Source organism: Myxocyprinus asiaticus, chromosome 23 (assembly GCF_019703515.2).
Source record: "Myxocyprinus asiaticus isolate MX2 ecotype Aquarium Trade chromosome 23, UBuf_Myxa_2, whole genome shotgun sequence".
NCBI classification, from domain to species: Eukaryota; Metazoa; Chordata; class Actinopteri; order Cypriniformes; family Catostomidae; genus Myxocyprinus; species Myxocyprinus asiaticus.
The window spans coordinates 31,261,031-31,279,778 of NC_059366.1; the positions used below are offsets into that span (position 1 = coordinate 31,261,031).

General features: G+C 37.1%; 1 protein-coding gene across 1 annotated transcript in view; it reads left to right on the plus strand.

Annotated features, from left to right (window-relative positions):
• LOC127413865 (CDK-activating kinase assembly factor MAT1-like) overlaps positions 1-18,748 on the plus strand; it is a 32,235-nt gene that overhangs the window by 4,466 nt on the left and 9,021 nt on the right. The window contains exons 6-7 of the mRNA XM_051651357.1: positions 1,773-1,904; positions 14,132-14,253. Coding sequence (XP_051507317.1) covers positions 1,773-1,904; positions 14,132-14,253 — 254 coding nt within the window. The remainder of the gene's footprint in view (positions 1-1,772; positions 1,905-14,131; positions 14,254-18,748) is intronic.

Sequence of the window (18,748 nt, forward strand, 5' to 3'; positions counted from 1 at the left end):
GACTTTCTTTTATCTGCAGAATACAAAGATATTTTGAAGAATGTATGAGGTGTTTTTCTATACAGTGGAATACAAAAAAAAAAAAAAAAACTTGAATACAAAACTTTAAAGCTCCAAAAAGCACATAAAAGTAGCATACCAGTAATTCATCTGATTTGAGTGGTGTATTCCACACCTTCTGAAGTGATACGATTGCTTTGGGTGAGAAACAGAGCAAAATTTAAGTCATTATTCACTATAAATCTTGATATCCAGCCCAATTGGAACACGTGTCAAGAAGGTGATGCTTTGACATGGCACTCCTTGCCAGGTACTCCATCCTGATATCATTATACATCAATAAGATGTTGCATTTTCATTTTCTAATGTTTCGCATCAGCCTTTTGGCAACCGCGGTACATTTTAAAATTATCCCGCCCCCCCACCAAAAAACCTCAATCCGTAACTCTATCATTTTAAATCTCATCTGCATTTCCGTAATAGCCCAACTGGCTGTGAAAACCGTGCACCTGTCAACAATCTGTCTGGTTTGTGTACAGTGCTCTGCATATGTTGAAGTGCGAGAAATTGTGTGAACGAGCTTCTCTCATGAATGTGCCATGAAGACTGGATGTCAAGGTTTATAGTTAAAAGGACCTTAAATTTTGGTCTGTTTCTCACCCAAAGTGATTGTATCGCTTCAGAAAACATGGATTATACCCCTCAAATCTTTTTTTAATGCTGTTATATACTTTTTGGAGCTTGAAAGTTTTGGACCACGTTGATTTAAATTAGATTTTTTTAGGTGAGACATTCTTCAAAATATCTTCTTTTGTGTTCCGCAGAAGAAAGAAAGCTTTACAAGTTTGGAATGCATGAGGTTGAGTAAATGATGACAGAATTTGAATATTTCTGTGAACTATTCCTTTAAGATGTGAGATCTTCGCCGTGACGCCATAAGACCAGTTTAAAATATGGGACAGTACTTTTCATCTTTAAACACGGGATGGTCCCGTGTTTTACGGGACGGGTGGCAACTCTAGCTACAGAGGATACCGGCGATTTGGTGTTTGTCTCGAGCGTTACTGGCTGAATTCAATGCCCCGTTTAGTTAGCTGGCTGGTTGGTGTCCGAGCAATCATTGTGCCATCCACTGCCACTTTTGCTTAGGTCCCTGCACTCTCATTTACACTCAAGACTTTTTTTCAGTTTGTTTATGATTGGGTCAATCATCCGATTGAAGCCGTCGTGCATAATTTCTTGCTGTATCTCTTCGTAGATTTATTATTGTTGTTAATGAGTAAAGAAGTAGAAGTACTCTTGCTGCAGAAGATAGCTACTGTTTTTGTTTGGAAAGCTTTACCTGGTGACAAAAAATTATCCCGCCCCTTGATGTAGTCAGTTTCTGCTTGGAGACCAGCAAGTTTTTGGGGCCGGTGCGGAAACAGATTTTCTGCCCCGGAACTGCATTTTCTATGGTGGAAACGTCCGGAACAGTTCAAGAATTCACACTGGCCCAGGAACCCGTACCCATACCATGTCTTTGGAAAAGGGCTATGACACACTGATATGCAGTTTGTTTTCAGTTTGCTCATGTGAGCAGCACATGTTCAGATCCAGCTCCTGATCCAGGTCTTCCTATTTTCCCTATAGTGTCTTGTTCTCTCTCTCTCTCTCTCTCTCTCTCTCTTTTTCTACTGCACCTCGATATCAATAAATGTGGCAAAAAGGCCAAAAATAAGGTCAAAGTTTAAAAGCCTTTCCTGATCTGAATGTTGTGTGTGTGTGTGCAGGAGAGTTCCCAATTACCTGCGGCTGTGCTCTTGGCCCAACATAAAGATCGAGCCGCCCAACTGGGGACCCAGATAGAAAAACAGAAACAGAACGTCAAACCAACAAACATCTTCTCTACTGGAATACTGATAGTAAGCGAACAACACATGTACAAACACACATACACACATAACAGTACCACAGCTGACGTATATTAGTAATAACAATAATCATTTATGTATTATTTATTATTAATTTACATGAATATACTGTATATACATATATATATTAGGGATGTCCAGATACCGATACTGGTATTGGGTCCGATACCACGCTCATGTACTAGTACTCGTAAAAATGCTCCGATACCAATAACCGATACCATCTGACGTACGATTGTCATTATGTAAACATTCAGCCCACAAATTAAAATCACATTATGTCCTAGTGAGATTATTTAACCGCAAAAGCTGTAATTTAATGAGGTAAATACAGTTGTGCTCAAAAGTTTGCATACCCTGGCAGAAATTGTGAAATTTTGGCATTGATTTTGAAAATATGACTGATCATGCAAAAAAGCTGTCTTTTATTTTAGGATAGTGATCATATGAAGCCATTTATTATCACATTGTTGTTTGTCTCCTTTTAAAATCATAATGATAACAGAAATCACCCAAATGGCCCTGATCAAAAGTTTACATACCCTTGAATGTTTGGCCTTGTTACAGACACACAAGGTGACACACACACAGGTTTAAATGGCAATTAAAGGTTAATTTCCCACACCTGTGGCTTTTTAAATTGCAATTAGTGTCTGTGTATAAATAGTCAATGAGTTTGTTAGCTCTCACGTGGATGCACTGAGCAGGCTAGATACTGAGTCATGAGGAGCAGAAAAGAACTGTCAAAAGACCTGCGAAACAAGGTAATGGAACTTTATAAAGATGGAAAAGGATATAAAAAGAAATCCAAAGCCTTGAAAATGCCAGTCAGTACTGTTCAATCACTTATTAAGAAGTGGAAAATTCGGGGATCTCTTGATACCAAGCCAAGGTCAGGTAGACTAAGAAATATTTCAGCCACAACTGCCAGAAGAATTGTTCGGGATACAAAGAAAAACCCACAGGTAACCTCAGGAGAAATACAGGCTGCTCTGGAAAAAGACGGTGTGGTTGTTTCAAGGAGCACAATACTTGTTGACCCCTCTCCAAACATAGCGCTTATTGTTGTGACCATAAAGCTCTATTTTGGTCTCGTCACTCCAAATTACAGTGTGCCAGAAGCTGTGAGGTGTGTCAAGGTGTTGTCGGGTATATTGTAACCAGGCTTTTTTTGTGGCATTGGCTTCTTTCTGGCTACTCGACCATGCAGCTAATTTTGGTTTAAGTGTCGTCGTATTGTGCTCCTTGAAACAACCACACCGTCTTTTTCCAGAGCAGCCTGTATTTCTCCTGAGGTTACCTGTGGGTTTTTCTTTGTATCCAGAACAATTCTTCTGGCAGTTGTGGCTGAAATATTTCTTGGTCTACCGGACCTTGGCTTGGTGTCAAGAGATCCCTGAATTTTCCACTTCTTAATAAGTGATTGAACAGTACTGACTGGCATTTTCAAGGCTTTGGATATCTTTTTATATCCTTTTCCATCTTTATAAAGTTCCATTACGTTGTTACGCAGGTCTTTTGACAGTTCTTTTATGTTCCCCAATTAACCTTTAATTTCCATTTAAACCTGTGTGTGTCACCTTGTGTGTCTGTAACAAGGCCAAACATTCAAGGGTATGTAAACTTTTGATCAGGGCCATTTGGGTGATTTCTGTTACCATTATGATTTAAAAAGGAGCCAAACAACAATGTGATAATAAATGGCTTCATATGATCACTATCCTTAAATAAAAGACGGGTTTTTGCATGATCAGTCATATTTTCAAAATCAGTGCCAAAATTTCACAATTTCTGCCAGGGTATGCAAACTTTTGAGCACAACTGTATATAGTTTGCATGTAATTCAAACGTGAGCACTTGTGAATGTGTGGAGACAGTGGTGTGATGATGGTGTTTGCTCATCCCTATTAAGGCTTCTCCTTGGCTTATACAAGGAAAACACCGTCATGAGAATCGCACACTCTGTTTGTAGCAGATGACAGTAAACAGAGTGCAAATTCACGTTGTAGGCACATTCAGAATGCATACTCGTTTAATTAAAAAGCAGCCTTTCGAAGTTTAATAATCACTTTGAGTCACGTAGTGACTGGCTTTTCCAGAGTGGGACCGTCATAACGTCAGAGCTACTTGGTCAAAACAACACAGAAACACTCAAAATAAAAGCTCTGTCAAAATTAAAGGTAAATTTATAGGAAAAAAAGTATGACAGAAATATATCACTACTGTAAAATTATGTAATATTCACTGTATTACTACTACTAATAAATCAGTAGTAACTGTATTATACTTAAGCAGTATCTAACATCTGTGATGCTCTGTTATGCTTATGCAGCACTTTATTTGACAAAATTTAACTCCAATGTTGTATATTGGATTGTGCTGTGTGGTTCTGTATATAAGCACTTCACTTGATAAAAAATAATACAATATTATGTTGAAAATTAATTGTTATTTTCATTTGATTAAAGTTTTAATGAATTCATTTATTTAAACACCATTTTTATGATAAAATTGAAATAAACAGTATCGGTACTCATTCTCAAAAAAATGGTATCAGGTCATCCCAAATATATATACAGTGTGTATATATATATATATATATATATATATATATATATATATATATATATACTTTATATATTGTATATATAAATATAGTAAAATATAATTTCTAATATTATTATGCCTCAGCATATGACACACAAATGACATCATACTGTATGAACTCTGTAATTACGACTTTATTAACCTTTTGTTATATATCATGATTGCCTATTATCTGTTTATATGCTTGTTATTTAGCTGCACATTGGATCTGTTTACCATGGTAATATTCAGCACAGTATGTGTGCGAGTCCTCGTGTGCACACAGACACACCGACATGTTTTGTATTAGCCAGTGTTTGAGTATGACGTGTGAGTGTGAGTGTTTATAACATTTAGTGGTGTAGAGCAGGTAAAACAGGTTTGTTCTTTAAAAAAAATCCCTTCAGTGGTCACTGCGAAGGATACAGGCCTGAACCAACATGTCATGAATGTGCATGCAAAAGAGAAAGTGGAGGCGGAGAGTAATACACATGAAAAATTGCCATTTGAGAGTATAAACAGGGAAAAAAGGACTGTGTAATCCTGTTTGGGGGATTTTGTGGGTTTGTGAAGGGGGGTGGGGGGTGTACTTGGAAATACTTAAACACAGATTTGTCCCCAGAATTTGGTCAAATATGATCAAACCACCCTTTGGGGAGATTTGGGGATGTCCTCATTTGAAAAATAAATAAATAAATAAAATAATGTTTAAATTTTAAAAAGCCAGACCGCTTTCTATTAGAGGTAGTGTTATGTTTCAGTAAGGGTTAGTCTATAGTAATTACAATTAGCTTTAAAAACAATTAAAGTCTATGCTGTCCTTATTTAGATAGCTAAGTATATATGTGTGTATTTATGTGTTTTTGTGTGTGTGTGTGTGTGTGTGTGTGTGTGTGTGTGTGTAGAAGTGCATATGTTGCACAAATTTGTCTTTTGGTTGGCATGGAAAAATGAGTGGTGCGTGTGTGTTTGCATGAATTTTGGCACAGTGATAATAATGAGGTAAAAATATTTGTCAGCTTTACATGGCTTTACACTGCAAGGCAGGAGCCAGAATTATAAGGTTATATTTAACATCCATACACACTGGATGTTTCTGAGCATTGCAGTTAAGCGATGTGTGTGTTGGTGTGTCTTTTTGCAGGCAGATACATACTCCGCATATGTGGAGAGAGCCAGTAGAGGCTTTGAGGTGAAAATAATGTTTGTGAGTGTGTGTTACAGGGCATGGAGAGGATACTGGCTCTCACAGTTGTTACTTGAGCTCATTTAGTGCCAGCTGGAGGGTCCACAAAGCTCACTTTATCCCTACTGAAGTTATGTGCGTGTGTGTATGTTCACTAGTGTTACACGGTAAATTCAGGGCCACTTCAGTGTATATTCAGTGACTGATGAATATTCGCTGGGCATAAGACAAGGCATGTAAGATCATTTGTTTTTATTCTTGTATGTGCAAGCGTATTTTTTTTGTTTTGGTTGTGTTAATATCTTTGCGGGTTTGTGGGAAGGTTTTCTCTTTTGCCTGAATAAAGGGGAGCAGTGTGAGTGTGTGATCATTTCAAAATGTGCTGATCTGAGGTGTGTGTGTGTGTGTGTGTGTGTGAAGGTCAGGAGTGCTATTAGATGGTTTATATTTGTTGACCTTGGAGTGTCCAAAAGACTTGCATAGTCAGAGACCTGACGCTCTCTCCTAACTAATGCCCATGTGAAACAAAAACCTTTTGCATTCTCTCACATTCCTCTTGATTTAACAGAAAATGGCTTTTCTAAATGGCAGCTTTAGTGAAGAAAAAAAGTCTTGATGGACAATCTTTATTGTCAGAAACCTCTGGAATCTGTAAAAGAATCTTAAAAGGTTAGGGACAGACCTGTCTTTCCTTCAGTTTTGCAACGTTCTGCTCCTAATTATCACAACATATCACAACAAGCGTTCTTGAAGAAAAACTGGTGGAGCATTGCCCTAGCAACACCAATATTTTGGGTTTGATTCCCTGGAAACACACGTACTGAGAAAATATATACCTTGATTGCTCTTAAAATCACTTTTGGTAAAGCATCTGCCAAAAGCGTAAAATGTTAAACAAATAAAAGTTCAATCCTTTAAAAGGGACATTGGGATATTGAAACTAAGCTGCAAAAACAGCTTGTTATGAAGTCTTCATGGTAGTGATGTTAAAGTCATGAGCTCCTTAACATATACATTTGCATATTTAAAAATAAATGTACTCCCCTCTAAATATGCAAACTGTATTTGATCGTACCACATTGTCATTCAGCCATTTTCTTCCCGTTTAAGTGGGCAGTTCTTGGTCAGAATAAGCTTCAAAGTGGACCAGACTATGCTATAGTCAAAAGTATTCAGCAACTTGACCTTCCCTGAATAGAGCGCAACAGTGCCCGGTTCAGGAAGTGCTTTCTAAGGGTACGTTTACACGACAACGATGTACTAAAAACGCAAAAGTTTTTCCTTTGCGTTTTTGAAAAGTTTAGCGTAAAGACGACAACGTTGTCAAAACGATCCCCGTTCACACGGATCCACAAAAACGACTAAAAACGCTGTATTATGCATGCCAGGCCAGTAGTTGACAATGTCTTTAATGTTTGTAAAGAAACACTACGCTCCTGCACAGTGCGGTGAATACAAACAATGAAGATGGCGATCGCTGGTCGTAGTAGTGATGCAGTAAATCTACACTTTGCTGGAGAAGTGTCAATAAACTCAAAACCTTGAGCAGCACAAACACAGTCCTGTAGTCCGCCATTGTAGTTTTGAATGTCTCGCGCGTTGTTTTAAAGTACTCGCGCGCATGCCCATAGACTGAACTCTCAAGATTATTCGGTAAACTTTGCTCATTTTTACCATCACTTTGTCTGCTGCCTCTACCTGTATTTCCCCTGCTGACTCTTGGGCTGGTAGGAGAGTAAGTTAACATAAGCTGTTGATGTTGACTGGTTTTGGATATCAGACAGAACTCTGATATATGGATATTTTCTGATAGAGAGTGTTGTGTACACTGGATCTAACATGCATTTTCACTGCCTCATGTTTTCATATTGTAAGCATATCATTGAATACTGTACATGGCATCACATCTCTGTCTATAGGCTATATACATAAGCGGTGGGTGAATGAATTGCAGGGTATAGGTTTTTTCCATTTTTCCACATTTTCCCCATCTGAATCCATACATTAATTTCAAGATTTTCAAATTACAGGTTCTGCCTATTGTACAATGTTCACACTCCATACAAAACACTCCAAATGAATAAATTGTTGATTATTGTTATTTGCACAGACACCAGTATTCATATTGATAATTATACATCTCAAATCGATGCCTCAAAAATCTTATTCTTGATAATAATTTATATTAATTGTATAATTGTATTGTTTTCCTGTAAAAATATCAAAAAATTCTTAAAACGAGATCAATTTGATTTATCTTGTTTTAGAAACAACACAGATATTTAGGTTTTTCAGAGAATGTATTTTTAACATGTATTTTGTCTTACTGTACTGGCAGAGTTTTTATAGTCAAAACAAGTGAAAAAATCTATCAGTGCTGAAGAAGTAATCCAAAGTATTTAGAATACGTTACTGAATTTGAGTAATCTAACGGAATACGTTACAAATTACATTTTACAGCATGTATTCTGTAATCTGTAGTGGAATACATTTCAAAAGTAACCTTCCCAACCCTGCCAGGGCAGATCATCTAATAGGTTTTATGGCAGTGTGCCCAGGGGGCCAGGCCACTAGGGGGCCCACACAGGCAAGAAAATCAAGCTGATGTAAACATGGAGATGGTGCGCAACCGCGAAATGCATCTGTGTAGCGCATGGTTGTAACGTTCCGCACCCCCATTATTTCTTCCAGAACCAGAATGTTGCACTCTATAGAAATCATAACAGAGATAATTTTCAGACAGATGACTTAAGGCATAGTTGCAAAAGATGCCCGTTTAATTTTGTTTAATGGTCAGAGAGAAGGTGGAAATGGTCATTTAAAACTAAATTATGAGAAATTGTGAAACCTAACATTATAAATGGATTTCATAAAAATGTTACCAAAATAAAGAGTACGGTCCCTTTAAGATTCTTTAACTGTTTTGGGACCTTCTTTTGGCCAATTTTCCAAAATCAACTTTGAGAAGGTATAGTTTATAACAGAATTTTCCCAGTCAATTCATGTACTCTGGTTGATACTTGTAGCTAAAGGTTGGCAAGAAGACAAGCACACCTTAGTAATAATACCCAATATTTGTTGGTGTGGTTAGGATAATTATCAGACCTGCAAAATACAAATAAAAAAATCAAAGAGCCATAACTTTCCTTTGTCAGTAGAAAAGTAATGTGCCTCCCAAGACAGAAGTCTTAAATGCAGAACCAGGGAAGAAGGTTTATTTTACAAATGTAAAATTCAACTCCACATCGTAAAAAAGATGTTTACTATGTGTTAATGTTAAACACATGGGCTGATTCACTACTCTGGTAGGGGTGAGATTATAGCAGTGGACGGTACTGAATGTTGAACCGCAGTAGATATATGATTGATTTGAACACCGGGCTCGTTAAACAGTGTGTTACTGCTCCGAGTGAAATTCTGAATGCACAGAGAACCAGTGGGGGGTTTCAGCTCAGGGATTTCATTCCCTCTTCACCCCCGCACTGTAATGAAGATGGATCGAGTCAGCAGCTCTGTTTTAGGGGGCACTGGGGAGTGAATATGTATTTATGGTCACTCAACATACACAGAATCAGCAGCATTTCTCTGTACACAAGAATACACTCACACACAACACCTCAAATTAATGGCAAGAGCAGATGTTAATTTTTCAACTGATTTAGACATGTAAAGATGGGGTAGTGTTGTTTTGTGGTTGGTGTGTGTTTGTGTATAGTGGAGTTCTGAAGAGTTTTCCACTGGTATCTGGCTGTTGACAGGATAATCTCTGAAGGGATGGTTTTTGTATGTATGTACAGTACTGTGCAAATGTCTTGCTTCACAAAAACATTTGTCTTAAGATGGTTTTTTATATTTTCAGTTTTAGTGTGACAATAGGAAATATACATTTTAGACTCAAAACATTTCTTTTGCAAATAGAATAGAATAGAAGAACAGGGAGCCCTGCAACAGATGGCATGGTCCCCACAGAGCCCCCCTCTGAATATTGAGTCAGTCTGGGATTACAAGCAGAGACAGAAGCAATTGAGACATCCGAAATAGATAGAAGAACTGTGGCAAATTCTCCAAGAAGCTTGGAACATCCTATCTGCCAACAGCCAAGAAAAACTGTGTCCAGGTGTACCTAGGAGAATTGGTGCTGTTTTGAAGGCAAAGGTGGTCACACCAAATATTGATTTAGCCTTTTTTATGTTTACTGGACTTTGTATGACATTCATTGATAAATGAAAACTATTTATGGCATTATTTTTGAAGACATCCTCACTATGCAACATTTTTCCCAAGTGCCTAAAACGTTTGCACAGTACTGTGTGTGTGTGTGTGTGTGTGTGTAGAGAGGTTTACGTTTAGAACTGATCAGCATGGGTGAACAAGAGAATTTATCTTTGTCATTATGTATGCAACTCATTATAAATGTTCTGCATGCACACATAAAAGGGTGACCTTTTTGTGGTTTAAGTGTTGCATTTATGAAATTGTAGTGCTGCATCCACATTTTATGTGCTTGAAAATGTGTTGTTGCAGGTTCCAAATTAACACTTTTTCTCTCCATTTTATGCATAGGATAATAAAGTCAAATCTGATTCATTCTGGGGCTGCATATCTCATATTTCATATGTCATATAAGAAAATGTTTTGTATAAGGGAAATTAAGTCTATTTTTAGGAGTATTAAGATTTGTTTTTCTGCATTATAGCATTATTTCCATGTCAATAAAGCCATTAGTCTAATGCAAATAAAACGAAATCTATATACTTAAATAGTATCGTATTCAGCCTGATCTTGGACATGGCAACATTTTTTGCAATTCAGAATGTACTTGCTGTATTACACATTTGGCTGCTGGTTTCCAGTGAAATGTACAGCAGGGGCGCCAAAAGCGAGTAAAATCATGTAGTTTTCAGACGAGTTTTTAAGGTGAATCTTAGATGGATGTTTTTAAAACATACCTCCCTAACGTAAAACTTTTATATGAAACCTAACAAATAGTGTTTTAAAATATTAATGAGATGTTTAAAAAAGACATCCTTACAAATCAGTGCCTAAACCTAACCATTGGTATTTTAAGTTGCAGAAGCAAAATGAAACATCAAATTTTCTGAAGCAACCATATAATTTCGTGCCACTTCTATGACTCTGTAGTGTCATGTGTCAGCTTGAGATCATGGCTGGTCCCCCGACTCTTAATTCCATCATCTTATCAGGTGAGATACTGTGCAAGCTAATCATGTTGGAATAAGTGTATATATATGTAGGTGTGTCTGTAATACAAGCATTAAAATGTATCATTTTTCTAAAGATGCGCTGGAGTAAAAGTGTGTTGATATCATAAAATAGCAGGGTCTGCGTAATAGAGAGAAAAATAAGTATTTATAAAGTCATAATCAGCCATGATTTGAGTGAAAGTAGATAAAACACACAGTTGTTATAGCGCCTCTAGTGTTCATTTCACCTGGAAGCTGCAGGGAATTGTACCCAGAGACACTTAACAAGTTTTGCAAAAATGTATATAGAGTCACGCTCTCAGTACGAGAAGAGGTTGCATGTATTACATTAGTTAATATAGGTAGTATTTGATGTACTGCCTTTATTAATGCTGATTTAAATAAACATCTTTGTATTGCAGTAGTACAGTTCAATAGTAGTAGTTCAGTAAACTGTACTACAGTAGTACAGTAATGCAAATCTCGATATTAAGGAATGCCCGATGGCCCGGGTCCAGTGTGAGAGAAATTCGGGCCAGTTGCTAGAACTGTCACTTGCCCGATTGGGCCAGTTCTGCACTTTTAACAATAGTGCAAGCAGACAACAAGCAAGAGGGCAAAAATTCTTAGTGTTGAGCCCTGGGAATAAGAATCTAATGAGAATCACAATTGAGAATAATGAGAACCACAAAAAATTTCAAAGGTAAACCATTTACTTTAGATGAATTACCGTAATGAGAATATGTGAGGGAAATTAGCTTAATTGTCATGAAAATAATGTCACAATGCCAATATTAATGGTCCTTAGATAGGCTTTTCTTTATGCAAATAATAATTTCATCTTTTTTTTTCTTTTAATTTTGTGGTGAAATGGGACCTGGACATGTTGCTGTGAGATTCACTCACATGCTATTTAAGATTAAACAAATGGCTATATCCAATCATGCAAAACAAATGTAATAATTGTTTAATTTGGCAAGCACCAAATGAGAGTAAAATATGGCTTTGGCAGGTAAATAAAACTTACATGCCAGTTGGCTTGTAAATTTATTAGGAAGAGCATTATTACATGATTTAAATTGTAATTGAATTGTAACGAATTAAGCGTTTCAAGTTACAGAAGTACAAACAGTATGCTAAAAAGACATCTTTCCTGACTTGCTTGTCTTCTAATTAACCATCTTTCATTTATCTAGAATGCCCAGTGTTTTCTCCAGAACTCAATGTGGCAAGACATGTGGAATATTTCTCGTATTAAGCCACAAAATCACAAACGATCTGATGTTTTTGTGATAATTGCTGTTTCAGTGAGAGACTGACTCATCTTGTGATGCTGCGGGTGACACAATGACTTGCACTGTTTTCCACAAATATGAAAGGAGAAAACTGTTAAAAACTCCCATTGTCATTGGGAGAAACAGCTAATCTTCATGAAAATAGTGCAAAATACAGTTTCAATACTAGCAAAAAATATTAATGGCCCATAAATGTTCTCGATTAAACTGCATTTAGCCAACGTGGCAGAAAGTTCATTTTGGACCCTTTTTGTATGTGTTAAAGTTGCCCTCATTCAGGAATGTTTTATTGCCCAGTCAGCTAACACATTATACAAACTTCCTCCTTGTGCTAATTTTCATAATTTTTGCTTGGAACTCTATTGTTTCTCTCCCGTTTACTCTCCCGGTTTTGTCTGCCTTTATTTTACTTAGCTGTTTTGTTGCAGTTCAAATGCATGCAGTGGTGTCAGGCCAAAATAAAGAGAAGCTCTCCCATGGAAATTCCCTCTCCACACATACACACACTCTCTCGCACTCCCTCCATGCCGCGGTTTCTGTCTGTCTCCAGCAAGTTCAGTCTCCCTTGTGTGTGTTGCCTGTGTGTTGGCAGCGAATGTTGTCATACATCTTTAGATCCCCTGCTTGGATCTGGATCTGTGGAGGGGTGGGTGTGTGTGTTGGTGCTCATGCATTTATGTGTGACCTGATCTCAGACTGAATGTCTGTTCATGTTGTTTAAATGAGGTCATCTGCATTAACTGTTCAGTTTGAACTGACAAGGGTTGCATGTTAAATATACGCCCACCTCAAATTTACATTCACTCACACAAAGCAAATTGTCAATTGTCTTAAATTTACAAATACATCACTATGCAAGTTGAAAGTCTTTTCCCCCTAACTTTTATTTCCAGTGTAACACAGATAATTAGACTACAGAACAGATGCATACAGCAGCTCCAGATAAATCTCTCTCTCTCTCTCTCTCTCTCTCTCTCTCTCTCTCTCTCTCTCTCTCTCTCTCTCTCTCTCTCTCTCTCTTTCTCTCTCAATTTCTCTCAATTTCAGTTTCGGTTTAGTGTACTTTATTGACATGTCCAAAAACCTTTAAAAATTGGTATTGCCAAAGCAGTGCAAAAGCAATCAAATAAAACTAGTATGGAGTAAAGTAGTATTAATAAATGAAACAAAACAATAGTATAAACTTAACTAAAATTAAAAATTCGATTAATTCAATTCTTATTAGCAACTCTAATAAAAATGTAACATTCAAAACGACCAGTCAGAAAATTTCAAAAAAAGGAATAAATTATGACAGTAACATAAAAGAAAACCATAAGAAAAATGGTTTGGAAAAAAGATGTCAAATTAAAACTAAAGCTGCGACCGAATGTGCATACTTCCCTTCTATATAGTATGCCAAAAATAGTATGCCAATGAATGAAGTATGCCCGAATCATCCATATTCACTAAGCAGTAAGTGAGAAACACTCGAATGGCCTATTTCTGGCAAGATTCTGAAGTGCACATCCACTGGACACTTTACTATCCCATAATCCCATGGGAGCTGAGGAGACCTCGCATTCAAACACTGGATTTAAAAAATATATTTAAAAGTCGGGCAGCTCTTTTCAGTTGTAAGTGATGTACAGTTTATACCAAGAGAGTTGTTCCATGTGCTTAAATGGTGCTTGTATAACAAAATCAGAGTAAATTATTTTCACAGTTGTTGTTATTACGTCTTATATTCAGGTCACGGATAATGTATGCCTGGAATCTATTTGTATTATTCACCTGCATACCTAAAGAATGTACTGTTTTTCTGGACGAGAAGTGCGTAGTTTATCAAATGCAGTACATAATTTGAAAGCATGCGATTTCGGACAGCTTAAATGTGCCAATAGTAGCAAAAATGAGTTGTCTCTCTCTCTCTCTCTCTCTCTCTCTCTCTCTCTCTCTCTCATATAGGGTCAGACAGTGTCTTTGGCTCCTGTGACTCGTGTGGAGGAAGTGTTGTATGTCTATCAGCCTGTGAAAGTTGACACGTACGGGCCACCTGTTCCAGAACTGGATCTGTTGGGTCGTCTTGGGTAAGAATCACCTAGAACAGTGATGAGAATCGTTTGGGTAATATGGGGTAACTGCTCTCTGCAAACACACTGTAACACAATTTCAACTTCAAGGGTTAGACCTAGGGACCTAAAGGGTGACCTAACCCTTAAGGTTGAGAGAGAATACAGCATAAATAGAAAATTATATTTGAACTGGACAAAAACAGTGTCCAAATGCTACGGATAGGATCTCAGACTATGTGAAATAAGATATGACTGGTGAATTACTGCAGAAAGTGTGTTAACTGAAGGGTTTTGATAGTTAAACTTTTGACAGTTTGCAGTTTAAAATAATGAGTATTTGTGAAAATACTTCATGTACTAGAATACAATTTTGGAGGCATTAAATATAGTTTTTGGGTATTGCTTAGGGTTTTTTTTTTTTTTTTTTTTTTTTTTAACCCCGTCTCTCCTCTTTCTTCAGTGAGAGTGTGTGTGTGTGTGTGTGTGTCTGACAGAGATAAATGACCTCTTACTCAGACAAATAAACCACATCTCCCATGGTGCATTGCTCCCAGGGTAAACAGGAAGTCTGCTGACATTTTTGCAATGCCTGCAGTTTCTTAACTTCAGCTTGAGGTTCTTCATAAGATACAAGACTGCACACACACACACACACACACACACACACACACACACACACACACACACACACACACAACGTGTCCTGGTCTCGTCCCAGCAGAGGATCTTGTGATGTGGTTTGAGCTGAAAAGCAGTGGACAGGAGAATAAAAAAGAATAAGGTTATGAAAAGAGAGGACAGGGTGGATCACTCTCTCTTTGTTTCTTTTTCTCCTTCATTCTGAATTAGTTTTTGTCTTTCCTCTGATTTTTCATCAAAGAATTTGACCAGCTTCAGTCTTTTGAACTCGGGAGCAAAATGTGGATTAGTGTTTGTGTGTGTGTTTGTATGTGAGGTTGACAGAGAGACTGATCTTATTTTCGCTTTTTGTCTTGGTGTGTTTTGACAGTGAGTTAGTGGAGATTTATGTTGGAATGGTTTGTGTTTTTGGAGGGTCATGTATGTGTTCACTTCCTCACCCCTGGGGCGAAGCCCGTCCTCTCTCTCTCTCTCTCTCTCCCCCCCTCCCTCTCCCTCTCTCCCTCTCTCCCTCTCTGTCCTTGTTCTCTACCTGTATAAATACAGATTGCGTTTTATTAAAGACAGCTGTGTGTGTATGTCTTGAAAGGAGGTGATTGAGTTTAACTTTCTACAACACAAAACGTTTTCAAGTGCTGTCAGCTGCCTCATTTCTGTGTTTTTCCCCTTAATTTTTGGGAGATCAATACCTATGACTTAAAGGGATAGTTCACCCAAAAATGAACATTCTGTTGTAATGTTTTTATCCTCATGTTGTTCCAAGCCTGTATGACTTTCCTTTTTCCGTGGAACACAAAAGGAGATGTAAGGCGGAATACTAAGGCCTGGCAGCCTCAGTCACCATTCAGTTTTCTTGCATTTGTTTTTCTATACAATAGTGATATGGTGACTGGGAGGCTGACTAACAGCTTCTTTTGTGTGCCACAGAAGTACAATGTCATACAGGTTACAACATGAAGGTGAGTTAAGGAAGACTGAATTATCATTTTTGGGTAAACTATCCCTTGTGACCCCTCTGTTCCTATGCCGTTCAGTGTATCTGTAAGGCTGTACTAAGCCTAATACCACCAGACACTTTCGAACAATTAAGCACCTTGATGGATCATATTCTTACCATCAAACATTTTTAGTGCACATACACATACATATTCAGTTAGTGTTGAGTGATGTCTCTGGTAAGTTTAGAGATGTCTACAGTGCAATGGATATGGAAATTAGTTCAAAGGCATTCGCTTTGGACAGGACACCGCTTGTGTGTGTTTTCATTACAAATTACTATCAACATAACTTCAGTGAAAATTTTAATTGAAAAATGTACATGATTTTTGGAATTTCTTTATTTTTGGTATGTCCAACACACTCTCACGGTGAAATCGTCAGGATTCGTTCGACTTGCTAATTCGTATGATATTGTGCGACTGCACTCATTTGAATTCCTACGACTTTCACTACAGCCAATGACGTCGCTGGACATCGTTTCCATCTAATACACGAAAATTACTTGCTTCTGTCACACACAACAACTTCCTATCATGTTTAAACTCTGTACTGATTGGTTAAGTTTAGATAAGGGGTTTGGGTTAAGGCATAATATTAATATGTCCTTAACGCCTCGTGCGCGGAACTCACGCTTACTTTCGCATTACACATCCGGGAATTTGCACGTGATGACATCGTGCGTGACCATACGAAATAGCCAACTCGTAAATTATGTACGACTTTTCATGAAATCAGGTTGGTAGCTGGCATGGACTCCACAAGTTTGTGCAAAGCCTAATGATTCATGTTATCCTGCATGATTGAGAAAGAGCATCAAAAAGCATTTTGTGTGCTGCAATGGAAGCAAAGAAATCTGACCTTTCTTACAAAGGTAAAAATGGAGTTAACATGGTCAGTGTCACAAATTTGCTTACAATTGATTAGTGACAAAGAAATAATGCAGATCTGTATATTTTGTTTTAAATATTTCAAAATCCTAAATTCTAAACTTTTGGATCCCAGTGTATGTATAGTCTAACCTACAATTGCTTTGGTAAGGCAAATCATTATTTGCCAGCAGAGACTGAAATTGTTCCAAGGATCACAAACGAAGCATAGCCGAAAACAGGAATGCCTTTTCAATTGTTCCGGAGTGAAAATGTTATATTTAAATGTTTGTAACCGGTTTATAACTGGTTAACTTCGTTCCGATAATTGTTTTTCATGAAACCAATATCTAAATGGTTTATCACAGTACATTTTCAGAATTACATCACTTCCTGTTGCTCAAAAAATGAGCCTTCTCTCTTTTTAGTTGAGCATGATAATCATGTGCTTTGATTCTGAAGGATACTGCAGCATTAAACATTTCTTGGCTTTAATGCACATTGTGGATGACACCTTCTGTGACTCACTGAAGACCTTTTAGACAACAATATATAATTGCTAAGTATACATGCACGGTTAATCCAGATACAAGAAAAAATATTGAGGTTTAGTCCAAACATGCCCAAACAGTGTGTGTATGCCAGCAGGAGAAGAGAGACTTTGGATATTAATTGATTTTTGATGGCCAGATGTATTTTTGAATTATTTGAAATATTTTGGGGGATATATTTAATGTTAAAAATAAATGTATTGAAAATATGTTATTTTATACAGCTCTGGAAAAATTAAGAGGCCACTGCAAAATTATCAGTTTCTCTGGATTTACTATTTATAGGTATGTGTTTGAGTAAAATGAACATTTTTGTTTTTATTTTATAAAGTGCTGACAACATTTCTCCCAAATTCCAAATATATATTTTTTAATTTAGAGCATTCATTTGCAGAAAAAAACAACTGGTCAAAAAAATATGCAGTGTTTTCAGACCTCGAATAATGCAAAGAAAACAAATTCATATTCATTTTTAAACAACACAATACTAATATTTTAACTTATTCAGATTAAAAATAAAACATATGAGAGAGCAATGAAGGAGCTGATAAAGAGAACACAGGAATTCTTCAGCAGCTTTACTGTGTGTATTCTATGAAAGCTTGATCACTCTTATAATATCATCATGGCAGTGATGACATTTCTTTGTTTCGCCTCTCTTCTCTTTTAAGTATTTCCGCTCTTTCTAAGTTGCTTTTTTTTTTACTTTTGTTTTAGAGTTGTGCTCAAAAGTTTGCATACCCTGGCAGAAATTGTGAAATTTTGGCATTGATTTTGAAAATATGACTGATCATGCAAAAAAAACTGTCTTTTATTTTAGGATAGTGATCATATGAAGCCATTTATTATCACATAGTTGTTTGGCTCCTTTTTAAATCATAATGATAACAGAAAACACCCAAATGGCCCTGATCAAAATTTTACATACCCTTGAATGTTTGGCCTTGTTACAGACACAAGGTGACACACAAAGGTTTAAATGGCAAATAAAGGTTAATTTCACACACCTGTGGCTTTTTAAATTGCAATTAGTGTCTGTGTATAAATAGTCAATGAGTTTGTTAGCTCTCGTGTGGATGCACTGAGCAGGCTAGATACTGAGCCATGGGGAGCAGAAAAGAACTGTCAAAAGACCTGCGTAACAAGGTAATGGAACTTTATAAAGATGGAAAAGGATATAAAAAGATATCCAAAGCCTTGAAAATGCCAGTCAGTACTGTTCAATCACTTATTAAGAAATGGAAAATTTGGGGATCTCTTGATACCAAGCCAACGTCAGGTAGACCAAGAAAGATTTCAAACAACTGCCAGAAGAATTGTTTGGGATACAAAGAAAAACCCACAGGTAACCTCAGGAGAAATACAGGCTGCTCTGGAAAAAGACATTGTGGTTGTTTCAAGGAGCACAATACGACGATACCTGAACAAAAATGAGCTGCATGGTTGAGTTGCCAG